At 32.5% G+C, this 13,765-nt stretch overlaps 1 protein-coding gene across 1 annotated transcript; it reads right to left on the reverse strand.

Annotated features, from left to right (window-relative positions):
- Positions 1–9: 9 nt before the first annotated feature.
- LOC147382722 (cytochrome b5) lies at positions 10–3,947 on the reverse strand. The gene is made up of 3 exons (XM_086428023.1): positions 3,664–3,947; positions 545–611; positions 10–443 (listed from the first exon to the last, which is right to left on the reverse strand). Exons 1-3 carry the CDS (start codon positions 3,748–3,750, stop codon positions 193–195), a joined length of 405 nt encoding a protein of 134 aa, XP_086284149.1. The 5' UTR covers positions 3,751–3,947; the 3' UTR covers positions 10–192.
- Positions 3,948–13,765: the final 9,818 nt, after the last annotated feature.

Consider the following 13,765-nt stretch of genomic DNA (forward strand, 5'->3'; position numbering starts at 1 on the left):
ACTTAAAAATAAAAGAAACAAAGGAGTCAGATAACTTTCACAATGTGTAAAACAAGCCATGGACAAGTTTACCACACAAGATTTACTACGTTACACTTTCCTTGGTTCCAACAGCACAAACATAACAAGATAACATAATGGGGTATTTAATGACTAAGAGAAAGCTTATTGCAAATGTGTACTGGGCCCTCTTTAGGCTGATTTGGTGTAGAAACGGATGCCGACAGCCAAACCCAAAATTGCCAAGGGAACTAGGAACTGGAGTAGCTTGATGATGAACTCTGAGGTCTTGTCCTGGTTGTAGTGAGGTTGCTTGGGAGGAGTGTATTTCTGCTTGGTTGGTATGCTTGCTGTATCGATGTCCCCAACATAGTATTCATCCATCATTGCCCTAGCAGTGCTACTGTGACCAACATCCTCAAAATCATCGGTTGCATCCTTACCTGCCCACACCCATACACAACATTCAAAGACACACCAAAAAAGAGAGCTCAATTGTAGGATGTTTTTTTGTTAGGAACATGTCATCCTATGTTATTTATACCTGTGGCCGACAACAGAACCTCGTCACCTCCAGGATGGTCTTCCAAGAATTTCGTCACATCATAAACCTGTTCCAACGTTATACAATATGGAATTCAAGGACACAAGGATTGAGAAATAAACAATGTCTAACGTAAAACTTGAAGTCCGTTTTTGCTAGTATTATTTTTTTATAATCTGGATTATCCATAAGAGTGATGTTTTATTAACTTCTAAGCACATATCTATATGGCATCCAGATTAATAGGAATCTGGTTAGATCCTTACTAAACAAACATTTGTTGTAAGGCCTTGATGATGATGGTGGTGATGGTTAGGAGGTCCTTAACTCTCTTTAACAGCCTTCACATTCTTACTTTGCAAAGAAACATGATATGTATGCTCAGAGATACTATGCACAAATGTGTGCTAAACACATGCACGTACAAACACACACAATTACAAAATGGGCAAAAGGTGGGTTAGATCAGATAATCTAGAGACCCAATTCTGCACCTAACACTCAACTACTGAGATATCTACCTTCCTAGAGAAGGGCTGATAATGTCTATAAGATTTGAAGGGGATGGGACTGATATGGGTTGGGTTCATGAGAGAGTGAGTTTTGGTTAATATGGAAGACAGGCTGGATGCATGCTTGAGGATACCAAACCTTAAGGAAAGTGGAGTAGATGATTATTTGTAAAGTGGAGGGTGGCACATGGCAGATCATCTACTCACTCTTGCTCTATGCGGAGATGGTAGGGGTTAGATGGGATCCCTGTGAGAGAAATGTATTTCACTTTGAAGCAGTCATGCAATTCTTTAGAAGTAACAAGATCTGTTGGCATTATTTACGCATATAGCATTGTGTCACCTGACATATATCAGTACTACCACTTGCCAATACTGTGACTGGTACTGACACTTGAATCCTGGATCAAACTCAGCCAGCTGGAACTCCTAACATCTAGTCTTTTGACCCTTGGACACTTCTACGGAAAATTATTTTACAAATGAAGTCCTAAAAGACAACACCCTATTTACTGTTTCTTACTTAAACTTGTTCTTTCTCCTTGTTTGCAAGATGATTGCCTCCTATCTTCCTAACCACAGCTTCTGACTTCCATAGTAGAAAGTAGAATAAGAGACTATGAGGCACTAAACCTTTACAATTTTCCTTCTGACAGTCCCACCATCTAAACAATGATCGTCATAATACCATAGTAAAAAGTCCTACACTTCACATTAAAAAAATATATAAGGTAAACTTATATACAATGTACCAGAAAATAAGGTGAACTTAACTTGGGACTTCAAATATAGGAAAATGTACCAACACATACGACATATGAGAAATTGCTTCTATTTATTGTTGGCTACAAGATCTAATTTCACTTAACTTGGAAAAAAAATACAACCATAAGAATAAAGACAACTTATCCAAAGCAAAAACTCAAACTATAATAGATAGAAATTGGTTAACCAAGACAATTTCTGGTAGCCAACAGGGTACAAATTATCTTTGTGAGCTTTAGCAGTGAGATATCGTCTAAAATTGACATGGACAATAATTGATTCCACTGCTATAGTTCCATTACATGTTGATTTATTCAATAAATATTAGATAAGAACACTATCCTAATCGGAACAACAAACTAGTAAACTATGTCATAATCAATACTTTGGTAGAAAAAAGCAAAGATGAATCAATAGTTTTAGTTGAAGTACATGTCTATCTATGTAGCAGCTCAAAAATTCCACATGAAGAAAGCTTTAACATGGACCATTTACACATTCAGGTAATTTGAAATATAGGACAAATCAATCTGACGAAAAAACATAGGGGAATAAGGCCTTTCCAAAATTATGCGAAACCACCAAAAAGATAAGACCAAGATTCTCCCGTACTATTATAAACAAAGGCAAGAATATCATGCGAGGTCAAAGAACATACCAAGTAAGTTTTCTAGTAATTCTACAATTGCAAGAACAATGAAATCAAGTGCAAAACAAGAATAAGCCCAAATATCGAGGAAAAATAAACAATTTCCAACCAGTTCTTCTTTTATGTGTCTAAGCAGATATACATCTCATTGTGTTATTAGCTTCTACAGAGAACAAATACAAATTCATGGGTCAGGATATTATGAATACATTTTCACACATTACAAAAGAAACAAGCTACCCTGGCCCACATGGAAATGAGTCAAGGCCTGATTCTTGGCGAGGAGAATAAAGATCATTCTTAAATTATAGATATACATATATATATATTCCAACATTTCTTGCCTCTTATCAAAAGGGGATGGCCAATTAAAAAAATTCTGGAACATCTGTTTCACCAACAACGTGAACCCCAATTTTGATGTGGTTAGAAGGTTTAGAATGATTTGATTTCTAGTGAGGATCATCTCCATGATGAGAAGATCATCTTCATAAAAAAATCAGCACTACAATCATTTAAATGTGGGCACCAATGTAAAAGCAGTGGGTCAGAATTGGTGCCTAAAAAGAAAAAACCCGTCTTTTTCTAATACATCATCTTCTATATATAAGAAGAAAACAGAAAAGAAACCCAGATTGAATAACCAAAGAGAATACTTTATGGATTAGAAAGCGTTTCGATGCTTTCTAAGCTTTGAACCTTTCCTGCTGTGGACCATGATTTTATCATGGATATGCCTTTGCTTGGACACAGCACCACAAAAAGGAAAGATGGATCTTTTTGAACATGTTACCTTTATATTGAATAACCTAATCCATGCATCCAAACACCCTCTTAGGGATCACAAAAAGTTCTCCAAAAGGAAATCCTATTTATATGCATTTTGCTATTGAGTTTGGGAAAATCCCACAAGAATCAAATGAAAAAAGATCCAAAATTGACAGCAATAAATCACTAAATTGCACCCAAATTTTTTTTTTTTTGAAAATTTGAAGAGATCCAGACATTCACAAATTACAGATCCAAACAATATCACCACTACTTCAGTACAAATCCAAGAAAATTGACTTTAAAAATAAATTTTCAATGTAGTCATGACCGGTCAGATCTGTTTCTCGAATTCCGAATCGAATCCAACAAACTAAAATTGGGGATCAGAATTAAATAATAAGAACCCACTTAAAAGATTATACCTTCCCACTGATAACGAGCCAACAATCCTTAGAATCTTTGTGTTCTGAGACTTCTGCCAAAGTGAAAACCTTACTGTCGCCACCCATTCTTGTCTATTTTTCTTTGCTTTCTTTCTCTCGATTCAACAAGGAAGAAAGAGAACAGAGAGAAACCCTAATCGAGATTTATAAACAGGAAAGAAAGATCACACCTTTCTCTGATTCCTAACCCTCTCGAGCAAACCCCAATTAATGGTGTCGGAGAGACAGAGAGAGAGAGAGAGAGAGAGAGAGAGAGGAACAAAGTCGCAGAGAAGAAAGTGAGGGTTTTTAAATAAATTGATTGATTGGTGGTGCGCTGGTGATTGGTGAAGGGGATTAATTGATGGGGTGGGTAGTTGGCATCATGGTTTAAAAACTCGGTAACTCGTCTCATCTCGCCCACTCAAACACAGAGTTGACTCTCCTTAATCATTTTCAGACTAGGTAGATAATTTTACTAGGTTTTTTTAATTATTCATTTATACATATTTAAATATTTAATTCTTTAAAACTAATTAAATTTTTGTGATTTAAATATTTTTATTTATGAAATAAGATTTTATGATTGACAATATTCTAATCTACCTTACAATAGGAAAGAATAATAATTATATACAATTTTAAAACAGTTGACACAATTTGACTCATAAAAATAAGATGACTTAGGAGTGTCAACTCGTAAAGTTGGGAGCTAACTAGACAAGCCATGATACTAGGTTTTAAAACAATTAGGTGAGTCATCATCATCTTTTTAAAACTCATTTTGACGTTTGGTCTCGTACATGGACAAGACCGGCTCATCTCGAACAACTTTTCCGGTGCGTTTGATACAATCTCATTTGACAATGAGAAAAATGAACGTGAAATTTTAAATCTTGTCTGATACATTGGTTTGTCCGTCTTGCCCATGCGTGATATCGAGACGACTTGGGCGATACATCTTCGTCTTGAACAAGTTTTCAAACCATGGTCATCATAGACTAGGAGGCTATTGTGCAAGATAACCAATGTAAATCGTCTATCATATTGATACGAGTTTTGAGATTTACTCACCAAATACTTTGAAAATATCGCCCTAGCTTATGAAAATTCACTCAGTCAAAATATCCATCTTGACACACGTCATTAACTTCTCTGTTGTCGTTGTTGTTGTTGTTGTTTTTATTTATTTATTTATTTTTTACTTTTTATATAATAGAAAAAACTTCTTAAATTGAGAGCTGAGTTATCAAAACATGCACAATTTTTAAAGCACCCACTTAAATGCATTAAATACTTCTCCAAAATTTATTTTAGTACCTAAAATGTCCTCTAATGCATATTTTCAAACTGTTTTCAATGTATCTAGTTGAGTGACCTAAAATGTCATGAAATCCTTAAATTTTACATTAATGCTGGACTGATACTGAATTTATTATGATTCTTACATTTCTAACATGGAGGTGCGTACATAATTGTATATATATTTAGTCGTATCTCAAGGAAACATCTATGATTATGTGCAACTCCACGTCAGAAATGTAAAAATCGCAGTAAATCCAATATCACCCCAGTGCAACCCTAAATCTTATATTTCTTGGAAATGTTTATTGTTATTCTTTTTATTCAAATTACCATTCACTAAAGAATACTGAAAGATAGAATTTTAAAATTTCGATTTGATCATCGGTCTGATTTTTAAAACAGTGGTTTTAAACCATTGTAGTGTCTTGGTAGTGTTGCTTAAAGAACCAGATTTTTCTATTCCAATGTTTGAATCAGTTGACAAACCAACTCAATTGAGTCAAACCCTGCATAAATATTTATCTAGATTTAATAAAATAATGTATTTATTTATTTATTTTTATCATAAATTACATAAAATAGATGCTATATTACACAGTCAAAAATAATAATTTTTTTTTTAAATTGTCTATGATTGGATCCATGTACTCATCCGAGTCAAGTTGAACTTGGCCCAGTTTTAACATCAATGGTTGGTGAACTCTATTTGTCTTGGGTTGGTGAGGGAGAGTCAAGAATGGAGGTCTCTATTGTTTTAAATAATATTTTGATACCGATTTCTAGTTTTCTACTTCCAGTGTTTGCTGACCTAATAATACCTATTGAATTTAAACGTTGGATATAATGTCTTGTTGGTTATTTCAAGGAGGAACAACTTGTTTCAAATTCGAAACCATGGATTTTGAAACTTGGTCATCTGGGTTTTTTCGATTTTTTTTTTTTAAAGAAAATATTATTTGTTAATGATTTAACTTATTTATTATTCATATAAAATTATATTCTTCACTAAGCATTAATCTATTTATTTACTTTAGAATATAAAAGTTATAATAATTATTTAAATGTAAAATTATAGTTATTTAAAACTATGGTTTGAGGTAATTTGGATATATGTTGAGCCTTGAAAGGGGTTTTAGAAATGAAGTCCACGTGTATTAATGAAAAATTATAAAATGAATTACATGCAAAAACATATTGTAAGTTCTGATTAATTGTACAAGTTTGTTGTCCCTTTGGTAGTTAACCCAATATTATCAAAGATCTTATATTAATAGTCATTAATTATAACTAGACCATGAGAAAGGAGAAACTTGAAAGGATTTTATAGACTCAAAGTAAGTAATTAAGGATGTTACTAGGTATCTAGTTGCCTGATTACCAAATGTATCTAGATTGGATTAGTCAATTATGGGTCAACCGTCGTGGATTTGATCCTTTTTCTTGTTTGGCACCACTAAGTACTAAACATCTTAGAGACCTAAGGATGTACAAATTACCCATTACCCTAAAACTGAATCGAAAAATCGAAACCGAACTCAAACCGAAACATGAATGGACCAACTCGAAATATTTTGAACTGGGTTTAGTTTCCACCCTTGGAAATCGGACTGAATCCGAACCGAAATGAGAATTGAGAACCAAACCAGAATGAGAATAGAAATGGATTAAAACCCAAAAAAAAAAAAAAAAAAAAAATTCTGAAATAGTTTTCCCCCACCTCACCTTCTATATTTATAGTTATACAATTGGCAATAAAGCATCTTTTTTATAGTAGTAAATAGTTATCGATCAAAAGAAAGTTTCTTCATATATAAGATTAGTACAATAAATGACAAAGTAACTATGTTATGTGATGAATAGTTACCAACTAAAAAAGTTCTATCTTCAAATTTAATACTCCATAAAATAGGAAACAAAATAATTATTTTATAGTAATAAATAATGATCAAAAAAAAATTTGTTTCTATCTTTATATTTTATAATTTATACAACACAATAACAATATCTCTCTCTCTCTCTATATATATGATTTGTACAATTAAAAACAAAGTAATTATTTTATTGTAATAAATAATTATCAAATAGAAAACAAAATGCTTTATATTTATATTTTTATACTTTATATATATAATAGGCAATAGAATAAGAAGTTTATTTCCATTTTTATATTTTATACAATTGGCAACAAAAATAACTATTGTATGGTAAATATATATTTTAAAAAATATAAAGGAAATTATATAAGCTATTGTAAATCATGTAAATAATTTTTTATTTAAAAAAAATTGAAATTCAAAATATTTTGATTTACTCGAACCAAACTCGGAATCAAAATTGAATCGAAAATTTTCGCTTCGGTTTGGTTTTGGGTCCTACCTTTGGAACAAAACTCGAATCCAAAATTTTTGGTTCTATTTCAACCATACCTGAAGCGAACCCGAAAATTCAGTTCAGTTCAGTTCTACCCGATTATACATTCCTTGGGGCCACTCTTCAAGGTCAGTTTGACCCTCGACTCAACCAACTGCACGTAGGACTTTCCAAGGGTGTAATGTGTGTGATTAGTCTAAACCAAAGGAAACCCATTAAGAATTGGGTTTCCTTTAGGAATCTAAAGAGATTGTGGAATGTTTGAAAATTTGGATTCTCTTTACACAAACATATGTTATTATTCTCCATTCCTTCTCAATCTCAACCACAAACAAAGAAATTTAGATTCTATATTGTTTTTCCTTAAAAGTTTGATTTGCTAGAAGAATCCATTGTTAGTAATAACTATCAAGTGAAGAATTAGTGGTTAGGTTTTTTTTTTATATTTAAAAATAATGTGTCTATCATAGTTGATGTGCTTTGGATTTAATACCCCACAATAAGCAAACACAATTAGTAAGAAAACTAAAAATTAACTATCTTATCGGATCATTGATGGGTATTTGTAGAGTTGATTCTGGCCGTAGGGTCTAATAGTCAGGAATTGAAATAGATAAGAACTGAACTAATGTTTTATATGGTTTTTATTATGAGTATATTTGGAAATGAATTGAAATGACCCCTAGAAATAATAGGGGCTGTTTAACATGAATATGAGAGAGGGATTTGAAAATAAACTTTAATTTGTTAATTTAAAATTTTAATTATTGAGGATATCAATGAACCATCGGCCCAAATGCTCTCATTATATATAATCATAAAAATACTTAATGTGTAAAAAAGTTAGGGCCTGTTTCGTTTGAGAATCAGAAGCACTTTCAATGGTGTTTAGATAAATAGCTCCATAAGAGAAGTGCTTCACTTTGGAGTCATTTTAGTGTTTTTTTCATGAAGTACCATTCACGCTACTTCTCTAACTACTTTTGCATGGAGCCACAAAACACCATCAAAATGACAGGATTTGGACAAGTATGCCCCTCATGAATTACAAAAATATCACCCATGGTCCTCTTCAAAACTTATTTTTCTTCATTACTTTGTAACCCTAAAGTGAGAGTTCTTTATTTGCACCCAACAAAACCCAGTTGTTCGTGATAAGTGGAAAATCTTTGATTTTTCCTTCTTTTTTATTCAAATCTCTTAAAATAAACCAAACAAAAATATGGAAAAGTTAATGGGTAGTATTTAAAAACAAAAAAGAATAATTGGGTATACACAAAAATAGAAATTAAAGTCAGAAAAAGAAGTAATTTTTGTGTCACTGTGTGTTACCAACAACATCTAGGTCATTATAAACCCTTCTATGAACAGTATCAAAGGTGCCCCGAACAATAACAATCTTGATTATAAGCTTAGAGGTGTCGATCTCCCACTCTTCCCTCTCTCTCTCTCCCCAGGTCCATGCTCGATTTAGATGCCTTTCAAGTTGTTCATCCAAGCTCTTTACATCGATCTAATCTACCCTAACAAACACATCACTTATTTCCTTTATCTTTGCTTCCTTCCTCTCAATCTCTCAAATTCTTTTACATTATCTTTACAAAGACATAATCAAGGATAAAAGGAACTGTTGCTGATGCAACAAATATGAAAAAGGGTTAGTAGGTCTCTTTAGGTTTGGGTTTATTTCTTTGTATGTTTGCACCCGAATTTGTTTAACCATTTGAATCATATTTAGTTCTATTTTGGTACTAATCTTTGTGGGATATCGCATTATTTGATTCCAATTTGAACTTGATGAATAATTTTCATTCAAATGTAGTCAACCTACTTTTAATACTTGAATGCATATGGTTAGACAAGGAGGGCAGACCCACCCTAAGCTATTTGCTTTGTTGTTATTTTTTGTCTAGGTAATTTATTGTTTATATTTGTACCCATACGTATTACTGGTTGTATATATTTTTTATCATGATGGCGCAATCCAATTTCTAATCATTTTTATAATCTAGCTACTTGGTTTACAATTGTTGGGTGTTTATATACGTTTTTATGAATTCAATTTAGATTTTTCTTTCACATTTTTGTTCCTTATTTATTTTATTATTTTGATTTGAAGATGTCTTCTGAAACAATAAATATGAACAAGTGCAAACAAGTTGCAACATAAGATGACAAAGGTAAAAAACATTGGAACCCATATTTACATAAGGCCTTTGTTGATGTATGTGTCGAAGTAATCGCGTAAGGTCGTAGGAATGGGCTAACCCTAGACAAGCTAAGATGGAAGTTTGTTCGAAATGAATTTTTCAAGAAAATATGAATTCAATTCAAATAAAAATAATTCAAAAATCATTGGAACAAAATAAAATTAGATTGGAAGACTTGGTCCAATCTAATGAATATAATTGGAATTGGTTGGAATGGTTATTCCATCATCATGAGTGATGAATTGTGGAATGACAGAGAGATGATGATAAATATTTTTTAATATATTTAATTTCACTTATTTATAAATATATCTATTAATAGTATTCATTATTTTATAGCAACATCTTGAAGATATCAAGTTCTGTTGTAAGGCATTGGAGCATAGAGAGTTTGGGTGTGAATAGACGCCACTAAAGAGTTTTGAAAATTTATTTTTGACTTATAATGATTCACATATCCAAAAGATAAAGGTCAATGTCTACCTAGAAACTAAGGTAAAAAGATTCGATTGAGAGATAAGGAAGATGTTAGGTACATTGTCCTACCCATCCAAAAATGATTATCATTATTGGTCAAAGGTGAAATAAGAACTCACTTTTTGGGTTTTGAAAGTAGAGGAAATTATAAAGAGAATTCAAAGAAATTCGACTATAGCCCTAGTTTTGAGAAATGGGGAAATGAAGTTAGTAAGTTAAAAAGAGAAATGGGTGCTTACTAGAATTTTTTATGAGCTTGGGATTTTGGTGAAAATCTACACTGATTCTACCATTTTGAGCTCTCAAACACTTTTAAGGACTTATGTTTTCACTTGGGAACATATTTTTATTAGTTTAATCTTTAGGGGGCATCCATGAATTGGACATCACCATGGAAAGACTAGGGACCTTTTATGCATGCTTTGTATTCTTGTTGGGTTTGTTTTTGTTCATCAAAGGAATTTAGATACGGATCCACACCTTAGTTTATAACCCTTTTAGATTGTGGTGTGTGCATAAATGTATATGCATGGATGGGCTTACAAAGAGAAGATTACCTCATAGAGGTTTTACTTTTTAGTTTTTAAGCCACTAAATTAAAAGAAAATAAATTACAACTAGAAATGTAAAATTGCATAGAAAAGGAAATAGACTAAAATAATACTTATTAGAAATTAAAATGTTCTCAAGGAGCATATCAAGGATTTATTGGGGGGAGATTACTTCATAAGGAGGGATTATTCTCTACCCTCAAGCTTTAAACTAGGAGAACTACAAGTCTACATTACTTAGAAATAAAAGAACATAAAAGTAAATGTACCTAAATGTAAAGAGAGTGATTATATAGAAGTAGGGGAGTGAGATAGGAGTTTATTACATAAAAAATAGAAAAACTGAACTCCTCCCCACCTTGGTTTTTTCTTTTTCTTTTTTTTCTTTTTTTCTTTCTCTTCTCATTGGTCTTAGCTTCTTGGGGGTGTTGAGGAGATACTTAGGCAGAGTTTTGGAAGGCTAGAAAGCTTCTAGGAGAGTAAATGATAGAATTTTGAGATGGCTTGAACTCTTTTTCCATTTACCTTGGATAGGGGTCCTATTTATAGGTTTTTTAGAGACCCTTAAGGATAAATTTATCCAAAATCCTAAAGTTTCTAATATTCTAAATAAAACCATGAAGAATGCATCTAAATACCCTTCATCATGTAATTTGTGATATTCTTTTACACTCCTATGAGTCTTGAGGGAGGTTAAAAGAGTCCAAGGACCATAGCTTTGAGTCAAACTAGAAAGAATAAGTTAAGTAGCGTGTAAACTAATGATTGGTTTTTGGATATTTTAGTTACTTAACTTGGCTAACTCTTTAAAAAATTGAGGATAAAGAAGTCTTTGCACCAAAATTCTAGAGCTTTCTAATGGTTGGGCGAAATTGTTGAAGTTCTTGAAAAATGGTCAAATTACGTTGACTCATTTTGAGGCACAAGAATAAATCACCTTAATATGACTCTAACAAGATGGGGTTAAGGTGGTAATTGAACTCAAGTGGAGACCAAAGAAGACTTGGAGTCAAAGTTAAAGGAATTGATGAATTACTTGAATATCAATGTGGGGCATTTATCAGAAGGTTAAAGAGAGGATAAAAGAGTAAAATGAAGGATTTTCTTGAGGAAAAAGGCATTTAGAACGGGTTTAGAGGGTAATTTCTCTTAAGCAAATTCGAGCACACATAGGCTTGTAACTACCCAACAAATTAGTCATTGAGTGAATATGGGAATGTGCAACATTATGCCTGGCCATGGGTCACCCCCATACTAGGAAAAAATAATATGTCCATGGGTGAGGCAAGGACAAGGACAAAAATGGCATGTCGTAGGGTTACCCAAGGCCAAGCCAGGCCAGAGTCCCAGTAATAAAATAGCTCTTGGCCCCCTGTGGTTACTCAACTAATGGGTTTTAAAGCCCTTTTCAAATACACTTTGGGTCAAACCTATTTTTAGAAGGTTCTTCGACGCTCTCGGGCTCAGCCTAGGCAAAATAGGGTGTCTACAATTATTATTGGATGAATCCGAGTAGCCATACAAAGTTAGTAAGGATTTCACCTTTACAAAGGGTTGTTGGGACCACCTTGTGGCATTTAAAACACGATCTGATGCTTTAGGGTTGTAGAGGACAAAATTCCATAAACTTTGAAAAAAAGTTATTTTCACCGTTGAATTTTAATTTTAAGCTTGGAAGTTAGGTAGAAGTTCTGATGGCGTTCATTTTCCAAAGCTTGGATCGAGCTCAAAAGAATATATATAGGGGGCGGTTCATAGGCCATAGGTAAAAACAATGGTTTTTCAAAATATGGGTTAGAGGTTTTGGATTGAGCTTATTTTTTGTGGGGATGGTCACTATGATGAGAAGATCACCCTCACAAAAAATCAGCTCAATCTGAAACTTCTAAATCCATCAAAAGTGATTTACAAATTATTGGCAAAAAATCGACAATCTACATTCTAAATCACTTTTAATGGGGTTAGAAGTTTCAGATTGGACTGGATTTTTTTTTTTCCGGATGATCTTCCTCATCATAGAGATCATCATCACAAAAAATCATCTCAATCCAAAACTTTTAACCCATATTTTGAAAATTTATTAATGTATGGGAACGGATCAAGGGACATATGAAAAAACATATGTAAAAACAATGTAACATAAATAAATTTTCAAAATATGGGTTAGAAGTTTCGGATTGAGGTGATTTTTTGTGAGTTTTTCAATGAAATTTAGATGGCTGTGGTGTAATTTGAGCAAAATGTCCATTAGCTTACTATGTTAGTAAGGAAATTGTTTCACTTACTAGAAAGAGATAAAAGACAATAAATAATAAAGTTGAAGGGATGTTCTTAGAAAGGGATGAGAGAAAATGAAATAAAGTTGAAGTTATATTATTCAACAAGCATGAAAGACTGAATCTAAGCCACTTTTTATGTGGGATAAACATTGGGAGAAGAAACTGTTATGTTTTAGTACATGGATTAATATCCTTAACAAATAAACTTGGGGGATAAGGATTCTACAAATCGGCCTAATCCATCATCCACATATCAACTCGAGATTCATTTCATGGTTTAGAGCTTATGACTAACATTGTGTTGAAGTTTTTGATGGAATATAGATTCTAGTCCCCAAAAAACGTGACCGGTTGCCATGTGGTTGCAGAGCACAAAATTCAAACGAGTTTAAAATATAATTTATGATCAACATAGTCATCCATTTTTTAAGCATTTTATCAAGAATTTTGTTTTTTTAAAACCTAATTCAAGCAATGAACCTTCAAGGGTTGAGGGTATTTTGTTTTGTTTGTTTTTTTTTTTTTTTTTTCAACTTTTCTTTTTGAACTAAGGAGAATAAAATGCATAACATACCTTGGAATGGATTCTAATGCATCAATTTGTGGCATTCAAAAACATGCCCCGATGACATAGAGTTATAAAACACAAAATTTTTAGAACTTTGAAAAAAATATATAAATTTTCACCATTGAATTTTAGTTTTAAATTTTGGAGTTCAGTAGCCATTCATTTTCAATACCTACGATCAAGCTTTAAAAGGTTTATTTTTTTCAATGTTTTCTTTGAATCTAACATTTTTCCATGAAATCTGCAAGTCCGTGGTGTTGGATTTCTAATTTGATAATCCATGTGGGCTTAATAGTTCTTAGTAAGATTTTAAATCTTACTAAGTTAGTCATGCTAGCCTGA

Source organism: Akebia trifoliata, chromosome 16, assembly GCF_017979445.1.
Source record: "Akebia trifoliata isolate Shusen 1 chromosome 16, ASM1797944v1, whole genome shotgun sequence".
NCBI classification, from domain to species: Eukaryota; Viridiplantae; Streptophyta; class Magnoliopsida; order Ranunculales; family Lardizabalaceae; genus Akebia; species Akebia trifoliata.